General features: G+C 51.9%; 1 protein-coding gene across 4 annotated transcripts in view; it reads right to left on the reverse strand.

Moving 5' to 3' along the window:
* TLN1 (talin 1) overlaps positions 1-14,474 on the reverse strand; it is a 31,582-nt gene extending 17,108 nt beyond the window's left edge. The window contains exons 1-21 of one of the 4 annotated variants that reach the window (XM_019729067.2): positions 14,335-14,474; positions 8,511-8,627; positions 7,992-8,154; positions 7,646-7,743; positions 7,254-7,383; positions 7,022-7,174; positions 6,602-6,744; positions 6,361-6,488; positions 5,582-5,642; positions 4,832-4,936; positions 4,358-4,513; positions 3,547-3,648; positions 3,302-3,378; positions 2,919-3,099; positions 2,642-2,755; positions 2,423-2,531; positions 1,994-2,202; positions 1,726-1,824; positions 1,268-1,318; positions 553-720; positions 70-364 (exon numbers count right to left, since the gene is read on the reverse strand). In XM_019729067.2, the coding sequence (XP_019584626.1) occupies positions 70-364; positions 553-720; positions 1,268-1,318; positions 1,726-1,824; positions 1,994-2,202; positions 2,423-2,531; positions 2,642-2,755; positions 2,919-3,099; positions 3,302-3,378; positions 3,547-3,648; positions 4,358-4,513; positions 4,832-4,936; positions 5,582-5,642; positions 6,361-6,488; positions 6,602-6,744; positions 7,022-7,174; positions 7,254-7,383; positions 7,646-7,743; positions 7,992-8,121 (2,509 nt within the window). In that variant the 5' untranslated portion in view covers positions 8,122-8,154; positions 8,511-8,627; positions 14,335-14,474. The remainder of the gene's footprint in view (positions 1-69; positions 365-552; positions 721-1,267; positions 1,319-1,725; positions 1,825-1,993; positions 2,203-2,422; positions 2,532-2,641; positions 2,756-2,918; positions 3,100-3,301; positions 3,379-3,546; positions 3,649-4,357; positions 4,514-4,831; positions 4,937-5,581; positions 5,643-6,360; positions 6,489-6,601; positions 6,745-7,021; positions 7,175-7,253; positions 7,384-7,645; positions 7,744-7,991; positions 8,155-8,510; positions 8,628-14,334) is intronic. The other 3 variants (XM_074330689.1, XM_019729066.2, XM_019729068.2) reach the window with 3 other exon arrangements.
* Between the last annotated feature and the right edge of the window lie 122 nt (positions 14,475-14,596).

The following is a 14,596-nucleotide window of genomic DNA, read 5'->3' on the forward strand; positions in this document are numbered from 1 at the left end:
CAAGGGAATGTCCAATGGGCTTGGCAAACCTCACTGGTGTTCTTTGTCTTCCAGGGGTGGTGTCCTTACCAGCATCACCCATGGAGCTGAAGATGTTCTCAGTGACAGTAAGGATGGTGTCAGTGGCCTGGTCATAGCGGCCAGCAGGCCCAGCCCCTGTGGCGTGGGCCCTCACATGCTGCAGCAGCTCATTCAGGGCCTGGGTGACAGCTGTGGCTGCTGCTCCTACCCCCCGCAGGAGCTGTCCATCCTCTGTGGCTGCCTGGGAGGCAGACACACAGCCCTCCACGGCTTTGGCCACTAGTCGTCCGGCCTCCACCAGCTGCTCTTGACAGACAGGTGAGCTGATTGTAGGTGCCACCACCTGTGGGCAAACTAGGTGTAAGAGATGTAGGCAAGGGAAAGGAGTCGTGAAGTGGGGTGTTTGTGGTGTTCACAGTAGTCACTGAGTAGGGTAATGAGGTCTCGGAAGCCAAAGAGATAAAATGAGAGGGTCTCGAGTGGGCGCAGCATCACCCCTTGGCACAGGCTAGAGCCACCTTTGGGACTCACCTTGGTGCAGGCCACCAGTTGGGAGGTGGACAGGGCACACTGTGTCGCCGCAGCAATAACCTGGGTCTGAAGCCCCGAGTCCTCTGTCCGCTGGGCCACACTCTTGGCCTTGAGGACCAGGGCAGCTGCAGCACTTGCTACGGCCTTGGCTAGTTGCATTAGTACATCCTGTGAGAAAAGAGCGGTCAGCATGGCCTGAGATGGGGCTTAGGATACCTGGACCCTTCTCAGAGGCATAAGCTGGTTCATTATTCCCACTGACTCCAATCACAGGACAGTGTATGCAGAAGCAACCAGAACCTACCCCAAGCCCCCGCCTTGAGCGCCCAGTAGGACAGAACCCCCACCACGGAACAAACACACACCGAGAGAAACAGAGCCTACACCAAAGGGAGAAACGTGCGAGGCGGATACACTCGGTGGCGATGGGAGGGAAGGGCAGTGCTGTCACAGGGGGATGGAGAGAGGAGGTACCTTGGGGAGCCCTCCCATCCCCAGCTTTTCTCCACTCCTCCTCAATCTTGGTTGGAAGCAGTCACCCTGGAGTCTTGGGAACAAGTCCCTGTACTACCCTCCCTGATTCTACTTCCTGAGCCCTTCCTCCCCATCTCCTATCATGTCCTGCTCCCCCAGGAGGCTGGGGGAGAGGAGCAAAGGCGAGTGTATACGGCTCAGAGAGGACAAAGCTGGGAAGGCCCAGGCCAGAGGCCGTTACCGTGGGGGGATCAGAGGGAGATCGAACCCCAGACCCTCTGGGTGCACATATCTGCATGGGAAATCCAGGATGACAAGTCAGCTGAGGAAACTGGCATGGGGTGGGGAGGGTGGGCTAGAGGAACAGAGTCCCGGGTGGTAAGATCTAAAGGGCTGGAGGGGGTTCAAGATGTCCTCAAGCTGGGGCAAGGGCTACATATGGGAAAGAGGGAAAACATGACAGGAGGCTAAAAAATATCATCAATTAGGGCCAAGGGTGAACTAATGGTTAAGTTTGGATTCAGGGGTCCTGAATTCTCATCTTCCAAAAAGGTACTAGAGGTTCCCAGTGTCATTTCTGGAAACAGAGGTTCAGGTTGGCTCTGAGGGGTCAATTCAGAGTAGCAGGACTAGGAGCTGGTCTCAGGATCAGGTCACCTCCTAGAAACTGGGGTTCTGGGGGTTGGGTAAGTCACCAACCTGGAAGTGGGGGTCAGTATCACTTTCCCCAATTTGCTGCAACAGCTCCCCACTGGCCTGGCCCACGTTCCCAGCTGCTTGCAGCAGGTTCTGACGGGGCTGTGGAGAGTGAACACCAGTCAGAAGCTGCCCAACCCCTGCCCACATGCCCACGGGTACTACGTGCCCACGGGTCGCACACCTCCATCCTGCTACTTGGGCTGCCCGCCCCCTTGTCCTTGGGTTTGAACCCTTGCTGCTCCCTAGCGCCAGCCCCATGGCTCCTGACCTCAGCACTGGCTGGCTGGGCACTGCGCAGCAGTTCTGACACTGCCCCGGCAAGGCCCTTCGCGGCCTGCAGCAGCGGACGGCCACTGCTGCCTTCATCCTCCAGCAGGGCGGCCAGCAGCTTCACGCCACGGGACATCTCCGTCAGGTTGGAGGAGATGGTGGTGACTGCACAGCCCACTGCAGTATAGTCTGTCTCTGCAGGGTCCCCTGACGGAGGAGGAGGAAGAGGATTGTGTGTGAGAGATAGGCCAGGCTAGACGACAGGCTGAGAAGCAGCATCATCGGCAGTTAGTCACACACACTTCCTGAGAGAGACGTATACACACACACTCCCTTCCATGAGTCAAGGTGCAGTCACTCCTGAGCCAGTCACACTCTGCTTGCACTCGCTCGCCCACCACACACAATGAGCCGCTGTCCAGCCTACCTGCTGTCAGGTTTACCACGGAGGCAGTACCGGCTGTGATGGCATCTACCTGGGAGTGGATCTCATGCTTTGATTCATCCATCTTGTTCTTCCGCCAGGCCTTAGAGGCCTGAGAGAAAGAAACAAACCTTAAGATCTGCTCCGCTTTGGTTAACCCCAACCCTGTTCCTTGGAGTCCTAGCTTCAGTCCCACTGGTCTCTCCTCCGTCTCATACTCACAGCGTCCTGGCCCAGAGGGGGCAGAGTATCAAAGTCGTCCAGAGTGGCCTGAGCAGCCTGCACAGCCTGCATGCTGGAGTTGATGGTTCCAGTGAGTGCCTGCTGGGCTGAAGTCTGCAAGGAGAGGACACATTCAGAGGAAAGAGAAGGGAAAAAGGAACGTGAGGCGAGGGAGAGGAACACAAACAGGGACAGGGGAAAAGACTGCCTAACTTCTGGCTAGGCCCAGCTGAGAGGAAGTTGGGTGGGGGTGCTGGTACCGTGGTGGCACTCTTACCAAAGGAGGCATGTGTCCTCGGTGCATCTGGCCACTGGTAATCTGCTGCTGGGCAGGTGGCATGCTGCCCACCTGGAAATTCTCAGGACCAGAGGCTCCAGAGCGCATGATGGCCGGCAGGGCCACAGAGCCATGCTCCACTTTCCCCACCCGGTTATACTGCTGCTGGAGGACGGTCGACCTGGAGAGGGAACATACTGAGCACTCAGAGGTCCTCCACCTCTCCCCGCTTCCTACCCAGCTCTACCGCCTTTGCAGGTCCTGTGCTCTCGGGGGAGTGTGAGGTCTCATTACAGCCTAAGGATTCCCCACCCCAACAGTCCTTGGGGTCAAGCCTGGCCCTCCTGCCCCTGAGGGATGGATCAGCCCAGCTCCCTTCGTACTTTTTGGGGGACACCGAGTCCTCCAGCATAGTAGACTCCTCATCTCCCTCCATCCCAAAGTGATCTTTGCTTTTTTTCTGTAGGAAGAAAAAAGTAATAAGAGTTGAAGAAGAAGAAGTGGGGGAAAGGCAGACTCTTCTTTCCCCAATCAGCCGTTTTCCAGAACGTGGGTCCCCATTTCTAAAGGACCGGCTTGGGAAGAAGGTACGGGAAGGTAAGGAAAAGCTGGGGGTGGCAGTGCTCACCTTCTTAAGGATGATGTCAATGTAGCCAGCAATGAGCTGTGCGATCTGCTCCCCCTCAGTCGTCTGCACCGAGTAGTAGCCATCTTGATAGTCCCCGAAATCCTAGGGTGACAGGTGGGGGCTCAGTGGGAAAGCTGGAAATCACCCTCAAGGTCGAGCAGATGAGGGTGTCTTCCCATGCCAACAGCCCTCTAGGAAGAAGCCCATTTCTTTATTTTCCTCTCTGGAGGGAAATATTTTATTTTTCAGAAGTCGCCTTTATGCTACATAGTTTCAAATCCATGCCATTCAGGAAATCTCTTTTCTCTCACCCTGATAATATACTTGGGGAGACACTAACATTTACCATTACATGACCACACTTGCAGGTTAGCACCAGTACCTAAAATGGAAAACTAGCATTTACTAATTGCTCTCTCACTGGGGCACTTCATCAAGTTGGTACCAGCTTCAATTCATAACACCAACATATAAAGCCAGAGAGGAAAATTACAACACGTAGTTGCTGCAAAGAGGGAAGGCCTGTTTTTCTATCACTGTTTTCTTCCCTCTCCCCAAGTTTCCTGTGATCTCAGCTTACTGTTTACAATCTTGTTCTGTTGATTTTAAAGAAAAAGTTTCATTTAAGCATAACTCACTCTCCAGGAGCTTCTCCACTACTCTAACCTTCATATTCCTGTAATAGTTCCAAAGTTCTTTTATTCTGGAGTCATGTTCAGTGCATCTGCCCCAAGGGAGGTGGAAAGACCTCTGTAGCTGCCCTTTCTCTGAAAATTCCAAAGCCCTTTCTCATCTACGTCCCCCGGCTCACCAGGGTGAAGCTCTTGGGAGAGGCAGCCCAGCGTTTGATGTTGGTGAGGTTCCATTCCTGGATCACTTCTTTGGTCTTCTCATCCACTCGCATCACACACTCCTTAGTGATGCCCAGGAGCCTGGGCACCAGCTTGTTCTTTCCCTTCATCTTTTCCTGTTAGACAGAGGTTATTATTGGTGTTACAGGTCAGAGGTCAAATGAGAAGTGATCAGTCAGATCAGATCAAGACCACAAGGGGGTGCTGAGGTGGGAAGGGGCACCACGCTAAGCTAGGGTGTCAAGGGATGGACAAATGCAGGGTGCAGGGTAGGGAGGGAAGTGATGGTGGAGAACTGACAATGGGCAAGTATTCACAAGGTAGAGAACAGGGCTCCTGTGGAATGCTGGGAAATGAGGGTAGGGTCGGAGATTTTCAGATAGGAAAGGGTAAGACGGAAATGAGGAGGGCGGTGAGAAGGGTCGGTAACCCACCTTAACCAGGAAGAAGGAGACGCCATATGTCTTGAGGGAACGGGCTAGCTTCACGTAGCGCACCTTGGCCTCGATCTCACTCATCTGTCCACAATTCTTGTGTGCCTTGGAGAATGACACGGGGAAAGATTTAGCAAAACATTGGGAGGATAATACCACAGACAAGGCTTTAAGTTGGGATGTTAACTATAACGGGCGAGCATTATGGGGACACAGGAAAGGTTAGGGAGTACAGCATAAGAGAAATGAGAGGATGACAGGGCTGGGGGCTGAAAAGGATCTGCAGAAGCGGTGGTTCAAGGGATATAGTTAAGGAACTTGCGGACCTTCTGAAGACATGAATGGATAATTAGGAAGTAGGTCAGATAGAAGGCCTTTTGGGCGGAGTATTCAAAGAGTGGGGGTAACACCTTACATTTGTTCAAAGACATACTTTTCACAGTAATTTCAGGTATACGGTCTCATTTGATTTTCCTATCAATCCTACACAGAGCAGGTACTGTTATCATGTTAGACGCAAACAAAAGAAAACAAAAATATTGAATTGAATCCCATGGCAAATGCAGTGATGGAGCTGAGACTAAAAGCCCGGGTCTTCTGCTTTCTTGGCACAGGAGAGGTGGGAGAACAGCTTGGTGGGTGGAAGCAGGGTGGGAGCAGATGGGGAGGGAGTGAGGGTCCATTTAGTCAGTAGGATTAAGCAGCAAAGCTCCCGGGTCATCCCAAACACTTTCCCCTGTCCCCATTCACCTGGAAGATCTTACGCTCTCCCTTCTGCTTCACATACTCCTTGGGCAGGAAGTCCTTCAGGCTATACCAGAAAAGGGAGGGTCAGCATGTAGTGGACAGCATCGGGGACATGTTGGCCATGGACTGTGGGCTTAGGGGTGTGAGGGCATGTCTAGGACGGTGTCATCTTTGGGGAGAATGAAGACTGTGAGGGAACAGAGTCTGGATTGTCTCTGAAATTGAGGTGACTTAGCATTAGCTCTTGAATGCAGCCTGTGTCTCTCCCCACAGGGAAAGGGACTGAGGGAACTTGAGTTGGAGGCTCAGTCCCTGAGGGAAAGAGGGTCAAGAGCATCATTTCAGGGAACCAAGAGCAGAAGGAGCTTACTAGAAGAATGACCATGCCTGTAGGAAGCTGAGAGAGCCACACCAAACTACATTCTGAGAAATACCAGTGAGTGAAGACTTGTGAGACTTTTTAAATCTAATGTTCCCTATGAGTAAAAATGTACCCTATAGCCCTCTGGCTACTGCGGTAAAATTCTTCAGAAAATGTCAAAGTTACGTGCTTGCTTCAGACATAGGTGATAGGGGCAGAAATTTGGACCACATTCATATTCCACATAGGGCCAGTGAGGAGACAAATGGCTGATGGAAGCTAAAAAGGTACTCATGTGGGTCAAACCCTGGTACCTCAGGAGAAGAGATGAGGTGAGAAGGCCTGGGATGGAGACAGGCCTACTGGGGTCACAATGGCAGGGAGTCCTGGGCTGACAGGGTGTGGGATGTGAGTTACTCACTCAAGGAAGCCGGCCTTGTGCTTCTGCTCATTGTGGGGCCCAAACTGGATCTGGCATTGGAAGCCAGCAAAGTCACAGGCCTTGTCGAAGGAGACAGGGTGGGAGCCATTTAGGATGTCATCTCGTGCCTGGAGAGCACAGGGAAAGGAGGCGAATGTTGTGTGTGGGCGAAGGGATGCCCCTCACTGCGCTTCTGTCCCCACTCCCTACCTCCGCTCCCTCGGGCAAGTCCTCTCCACACCTGCACATAGAGAAGGTTCAGCTGGACGGGGTCTCGGGAGTCCACATTCTGGTCTGAGTAGAAGAACTTCCTCCGCAGCAGAAGCGTCTCGTGCTCCTCCACTCCCTGTTCCCTCAGTGTGCGGCCATGGTCCAGCCAGTTCACTGGGACACAGAGAGTCCCCTCAATGCCAAGCCCCCATGGCTTCTATGCTGACTGGTCTCTGGCTTTTTGTTTATTTCTTAATTTCTTACCTTCTCTCAATAACATGCTAAGTTCTGTGAGTATAAGACTGTTTTACTACTGATGCATCCCTAGTGTCTAAAAAGGTGCCTTGCAAGAACGGGTGTTTAACAAGTAATAAATAAATGGCTATCCCCTGCCCCCGCCACTCCCCAACCCAACCATTTCCAGTGCGCTCTTTTTTCCATTTCTGCTTACACTCGTCATCTGTGTGCAATTTCTGCTTGAGTTTCTCCATCTTCTTCTCATCTCGCAGCAATGTCTTGTCCTTTCGTAAGGTCCCTGTCACCTCCTCCTTTTTCTCTTCCATCAACTCTCGAACCAGAGAATATTCATCATGGTTGGTGATGCCTAGGGGAGAGGGAGGGGTTGGTAGCATGCCAGGCACTGCATCCATGTCTTCAGGCAGAGCTGGACTGACACCCCTTACCAATGCGGGCACAGATGGTCATGAGCATGTCGGTGACAGTCTTAGAGTCGTCTACCATGATAGTCTTCACAGTTCCATCTAGCATCCGGATCTTCAGGGGTCTCTGTTTCTTCCTGTACTCCATGGTGTCCTGTTGGGGCAAGAATAGGAGGTAGGAGCCCACTTTAAGCTAGAGGTATTACTTCCTTCTTACACGGCCAGAGGGGAGGCAAGGAGATTACTAAAAGGAGGGCTGCGATGGCTCACTCAAAAGCAGGGTATTAGGCCCACCGGTAAGAGACAGAAAGCATGGAAGGGATCAGAGACAATAGATTTGGGTCCTGAAAACAGAAGGGGGAATGGGGAAGTTGATGGAAGAGAATGTTGGTGGTCCTTGATGAAGTGATACTCACCCCATTTCGGAGCATGTAGTAATCCAAAGCTTTCCCGGCTTCCAGCCATATACCCTTTTTGGGGTCATCATCTGACAGAAACAGCCCAAAGTCGCTGGCTAAAAGAGAGGAGGGATCACCTCAGACTTACGAGGACCCCAGTGTGGCTAAATGGCTGCACCACTGCCCCATACTATTAATATTTCCTCAGTGACTCTGGGCCTAAAGGGGAAGGAGGGCACCACGGAGCATAGACCCGAGGGATAAGTAGCCTTGGGGGACAATAGGGTCATTGCTCAAGGCCAAGAGCCTGGGAACAGAAGGGATCAAGGATTCCCACCCTAGCCACCTGGCTAATCAGACTCACCAGGGCCAGTCAGCGCCTCTGGGATACGCTCACGAATGATGCGACAGGCGTCGTACACCATGGTGGACGGCTCGAACTGCATCGTCTTCACCACATTTCCAATGCTGATCTTGAGCGAAAGTGCAACCATGGTGGCAGGTTCTTCTCTCCAGCCTGGCTACACCTGGCCCAGGGCATCAGGGCATTAGAACATCCGCATTAGAGGAGAGGCGGTCCCCCAGATGGAGTCCCAGGGAGGAGTGTTTTTGAAAGGGACTCACCAAAGCACATGGTAATGAGGTTGTTTTTGTTTTACTCAATAATTTTAAAGTGTAAAAGATTAATTACATCAAAAGGACCAGTCCTAAATACCTAAGTCATTTGAAGGAGAAGCTGGTCTGCAAGGTTCAAGAACAGGTCTGAAACGCAGTGTTAGCTGAGGACGGTGCTCTGTCACCACTGGACTCTGTGCCTCCCTTCTTTCTTCCAAGTGTCCCTCTCTTGCCCCCTTTCCCAGCCCTGCCGCTGCCTTGTTTTCACCTTTTCCTGGTTCAGTCTTTTTCTCTCTGTCTCTCATTAAATCCTGCGGGCTTTCCTGGCTGGGATTTTCAGAGCTCTGCCCTGACTCATCACGTGACCGTTCCTCTCACAACTTTTCTACAAAATGAAGAAAGTTGTGTTAGATAATCCCCAAGGGCTCCCCAAGCCTGCAGACACTGACTCTGGCTAGTCTGGCAGAGAGACCAAACACTGGATATTCAAGCCATCCAGGCCCTCTCCTGTTCCAGCTTTCCTGAGATGCTGCCTCCCCCCCAACCCCCCCCCCCCCGGAGCTTGGACCCATATTTGGCTTCCCAAGCTAGAATTGACTCTCTAATCCAAAGGGATCTCAGAAATTGTCTAGTCAACTGTTCAGTTTTGGAGGAGAATCAGACCCTGTGGTGAGTGGGGGGAGGAGGCGTTACAAGGTAGGTCAGAGAAAGCCCAGTTCTTCTCAGTCCCTGCTCTGTCCAACTCACCAAGTCCTCACTACAACTCCTCCTACGGCCGCTCCTCTTCAGTAAGTCCTTCTCAGACCCTGTCCTCTTATCTCAGTGCCTCTCAGGACACCAGTCCCACCCTGCCCTCCCCCGCCCTCCTGGCACCACCTCAGTGGGCTGGAGGAGCTACTGGAAGCGGCAGGTGGCGCACAGTGCACAAGTGGATAAGTCTGCCTGGCAGCTGATGATGCGACCCAGCTCGGTGCAGGGATTGGTGCCTCATAGAGAGTGAGCACATGCAGGCTGCCCGTTCCCTTCCTGGCACTGCGAGCCCCAAGGGGGAACGCACTAGAGGGAAGGTTGGAAGCAGAGGTGGAGTGTTGGGATACAGAAGCCAGTTGAGAACTAGGGAAGTTGGGAAGGGGTATGTTTTTTGGAGGTGAAGAGGTTAGGGAGGACAGGGTGAGGGGGATTGAAAATCTAGGTAGAAACAAGAGACGAGAGGCCTGGTCTGGGTAGGTCTAGGTAGGAAAGGTCTGGGTCAGGATCTGGTAGACTATTTCTGACATTCTAAACAGTCCAGAGTCTCAAAAGAGAAGAGATCACAGCTCACTCTTACTTCCAAACAAGAGAGGGCCTCCCAGGCCCCCCAGTTCCAGCTCTCTGCCTATATCCCCATTCCTCGGGCACCCCCTCCCCCCAGGAGTTGGACAGACCTGGCTGTGGGGTTACCGGAGGGCTGGAGCAAAGCTGGAGGAGTCAGAGGCGCTGAGGGCAGGACTGAGAGGACCCTCCACCCCAAGCTAAAATTGCACATCTCCCCCCATTTCCTCCGGACACATGGACACCCCCTTCTTCCTCAAGTACGGAAACCTCTGGTGAGACCCCGATAAGGGAGTTGAGTCATGCCTACCCTTCCTCTCAGGCTTGTCCGGAGTGGACAACTACATAGCTACAAGGGGTGAGGAAGAAGGGGCACTGAGGCGTGAACTGGGGGTGATACGGGCATAGAACAAGGCCGCTGGAAGCACAGGGAGAAGCTCTCCCGTTCCTGCTCTGGTCTGAGAACTTTGATCCCCTTTCCATCATGTTTTATGGAACAGCAACAACACCCCCTCCCCCAATGTCCCCCTCCCAGGGAACTCCTCCTCCCTCAAGACATTCCTGAGATGCATTCCAGAGGAGTTGGGCAATTGGAGGGGGAATAGAGGACAGAAGGTCAAATCCCAGCAAGGAATGGAATGTAAGTGTACAGGGGGTAAGGAATTTGGGGTACATGGAGAATATAGCCAGAGCAGATACCTCCAAAGGGAGTTGCAGAAGGACAGGGAGTCACAGAGAAGGACAAAGGGAGAGAGAACGCTGAAGACAGAGTCAGAATGGAAGAGGGTTGGGGGAGTAACACTCAGCCTGTTACCAAATTTGGCCTCTGAGTCTGTAACCCGCGAGGGGTGGGGGTGAGGGTTGTGGGTGAGACTGACATATCCAGCCTCAGGCTGCCGGAGGCTCATTTAGGGCTGGACCGGGCAGCCGAAGGGATGGACCGGGCAGCCGAAGGATGGACCGGGCAGCCGAAGGGATGGACTGGGGAGCTGAAGGGCTGGGCCTGACTTCCCCCAACACAGCCCCTCCTCACCTACTCTCCTATCCATACATATTCATTCTCTGCAAATGCACCCCAGCCTATCTGTGCACAGAGCTCTTCCCCACAAAGCTACTTACACTGTCTCTACATACATGTTATCTCATACACGCAGCCCCTACACAGATCCCATCACAACCATCTTATCTTTCCGTAAAAAACCCCACGCACTCAGCTTCCCCACAAATATACCTCTATCAGCAAGCACAACAGTCACCCCACATCTCTCCTTCCATTCATTTAGCAAGCATTTCTGAAGACTTGTTGTGGGGAAGGCCTTGGGCCAAACCCTCAGGGCTGGGAACCAAGAGTAAGCCCTAGCCTTTGCCCTCAAGGGACTCCCACTCAGCTAAGTGGATGAGCTAAATACAGATTTATAACAGAGAGAAGGATGTAAAGAGCCAAGAGGTGTATGCTCAGGGCAGTGATTCCTTTAGGTAAGGGAAAGGGGACCAAAATGTCTCCATGAAAATTGTCTTTTGAAGTTACGATTTTAAAAAATAAAGATAATAAAAAATAATAGTGATCTTTTTATTGACTATATGTCCATTGCTTTGTATACATAATTTCGTGTAATCCTTACAACAACCCTGCAAGGTAGGCGTCATTATTTCCACTTTTACAGATTAGGAAACGGAGGCTCAAAGAAGTTAAAAATTTGTTCAAGGTACTTGTCCAAAATCACACAGCTAATAAGGTGTGAAGCCAGGATCTGAAACCAGGTCTCTCTGACTCCAAAGCCCAAGCTCTCTCCACTACATCAGCCGGAGACGAGTCAAGGGGAGCATTCCAGGCAGAGAGAATAGCATAAGCAAAGGTGGAGAAGCAGGAAGCCATGGAGGAACATTCAAGAAGTGAGCAGACAGGCTGGCTGAAGCACAGGGTACCTGCAATGGAGCAGTGATGGGGAAGTTAGGGTTAGGATGGAAAGGCAAGGGAGGACTAGAGAGAAGTATGAGGGATTTTACCTCCTGGAGGGCCACAGAAGGCCAAGGGAGGCTGTGTGCAGGGAAGGGACATCACAGGAACTGGATTTTAGGGAAAAATTGGCACTTACTTTGGAGATTGGTTAGAAGGACACTGCATTAGCACAAGTGGGGTGTAATGAAGCCAGAAATAGAATAGTGGAGAGAAGGATGTTACTCATTGGAAATTTTAAGACATAGAACTAAAAGGACCTAATGACAGTCTGTCCTGTCACCCCTCAGGGCCGAGGGCCCAAAGTCAGGCTTCTTGTCATTAGTGGCCCCTCAGTGGCTGGGGTAGCTTGAGTTTAGGTAAGAAACTGGGAAGGGGGAAAGAAAGGATCAGGCTGAGCTGGGAATGTGAGGATGCGCTGTGGTTAGCGGATGTGGTTAAGCTGTGGGAAAAAGGGGGTGAGGATGTGGATGGTACCAGGTAGGAGCAGAAGGGATGAGGTTAGTGTTCTGTTTCAAGTGGTACTAGACTTACGGGGTGGTCACTTCATAAAGTGTAGAAATGCCTAATCACGATGTTGCACACCTGAAACTAACATAATATTGTATGCCAACTGTAACTGGAAAACTAATTTAAAAAATACAATGTATCTACATACCTCCTTATAAAATTAAAAAAGAAGTGATGAGGTTAGTTACTGGACTGGACTGGAAATGGGGAAGACAAGGCACAGAGAAACGTGGGGGAAGATGGCAGTAGGAAAAAATACATATGTAATCAGTCACCACTTTAGGCTGGGGAAGAGGAATCATTCTGTGGACAGCGGCTAAGTCAGGGAAGGATGAAGTGAGGTCAGAGGCTAGGTCAGGCTACAGGAGGCTGAGAAGAGATGGGCTGTGGTCAGGAGCTAAATTAGGAAGGCTGGGATGGAGGGAGAGTAAAGGGACACTGGTAGTGTCTAAGTAAAGCTGGAGTTGCTGGGGTGGGGCAGGGCATGGGGTGCAGCCAGTGGCTGGGTCAGGCTGGGTAGGGGATAGTGCTCTGGTCAATGGCAGGGTCAGGCTGGGAGTAAAAGGGGGTGTGGTCAGTGGCCTGCCTGGGCGTGGGATCAGCAAGACCCAGTTTCCTCTTTGGGTCTCATTTCCTCTTTTCTGTTTAGGGAGTGGGGGAAGGGGATCTACAACAGGACCAAGAAATTAAGGAGGCTTAGAGTCAGGGAATGGCACATAGCAGGGATGAGGGGTACTTGCCAGTTGTGTTGGGCTGGGGGTGGGGTATTCAGCAAATGACTAAGAGGTATGCAGGTGAATGAGTGGGTGAAAATAGTGGGAGAGTGCTATAAAATGACGGGAAAGCTCAGATTTGGGTGAAGGTAAATTAAGGTAGGATGTGTAGATTAACAGGTAGGAAGGGAGGCAGACCTGAAGCTAGGAATGGATGGTAAGATGAGCATGGGAGAATTAAAGGCAAGGTAAGTATTCTGTAAAGGGATGTGCAGGAAGTGTGTGACATGCAGGGCCAGTGATAAGAGTTGGAGAGGAGGGCTTAATATCTAGATAATGAAGGAAATGGGAGGCAGTGGGGCTGAACTTTCAGAGAATTCAGTCATCCCTTTCTTCCCTGGCAACAGTGTCTCCTTGGTCTACTTCCCTCTTAGTCACTCGTCCCTTCTCCCCTAGGCAGTCCCCCACTTATGACTAGGCCTTGTACATCTCCTGAGTTCCTGACCTGTCTCCCACCGCCTATCTTGTAAACAACACAGTCTGGGAACCCCTGCCTCTCAACTGTGGTGGCCACAGCAAGAGCCTTGGGCTTAGAGAGTAATAAAGAAGGTGGAATCCCAGATGCCTGCAATTCTAGCTGAAGTCCAGAACTATGGCTTGAAATTAGTTTGTCACTTCTCTAGGTCAAAGAAGCCCCTGCAACTACATAGGAAGAAGAGACTTCACCACCGCAAAACAAGGACATCCACCTACTGCCAATGTTGTAAATTTTACCTGCCTGAAGTCACTACCCTAACCTCAACCACCACCTCTAAAACTACCCCTGATTTCTAACATTATCCTTGACCCTAATTTGTTTCCTGTTTCCCAATACTGGTTTTGACATTCATCCCTTTCTGGGAAGATACCTGTATCCAATCCCTGATCCCTAATATTGATAGAATTTTTACCTTTAGCACTAGATCCTCTGACCTTAACCCTAAATGTTGACCCTAAACCTATAGCTTATTTGTCACTTGATTCCTGACCCATCCCTTCACTGTTTGACCCTAATACGCCACGATTCTCTAATCCCTGAAACTGAACTTCTAACCTAATTCCTGTTGTTGACCCTGAACTCTAATTTTGACTTACTCTGGCCATCTTAGAAAACAAAATAATGACCTTAATCCAAACTTTATCTCTATAAAACGGACCTGGCTCAGGCTAATAACTGCAAATTTTAACCCTGGCTCTATAACTCCTGAAGCTAACCTGACTCCTAAATCTAACTTCACCTAATCCCAAACTCACCCAAAGCTTTCCTAGCCTCTAGCAGCTAACCTCAAAGCCGATCCCCACCCTGCACCTCACTGCCACCCTACTTCTCATCCTCCCCAAAACCTATCCCAGACAGAAGACTGCTCCCAGGAAGGGCCTGGCTCCCGCAAAACGGCCTACCTAACTCCGAGCCCAAGCCCGGATGCACTGGACGCTGACCCCTCCAACAAGACCCGAAACAGGAGACGCAGGAGAGTTAGGGGCCCCGCCTGCCCACCCACCTCCCCGGCATGGCCTCGAGGCCCCACCTTGAGACTCCCGCTTGGCCCCGTCCAGCCTACCTGAGCTGCCCGGCTTGTGCCCCGCCCGCTGGCCCGCTAGCCCGTCTGTTCTCCCGATGGCTCTCGGGCTCCGGCCTCGCCCTCCCTTCGGCACTCTCTCGGCCACTTCCGTCCCCGGAACGTCCCCCACCCGCGGGCGGCGCCCTGGGCCCGCGCTCTATGGTTGCGGGGGACTGCAGGAAGCTGCTCTGGCCCCAGTCTCGATGCTCGGGAGCGCGCTGAGGACCGTCTGCCCCTCCCCCGCAGGAAGCAAGGGTGCGGC

Source organism: Rhinolophus sinicus, linkage group LG04, assembly GCF_036562045.2.
Source record: "Rhinolophus sinicus isolate RSC01 linkage group LG04, ASM3656204v1, whole genome shotgun sequence".
Lineage (NCBI taxonomy): Eukaryota > Metazoa > Chordata > Mammalia > Chiroptera > Rhinolophidae > Rhinolophus > Rhinolophus sinicus.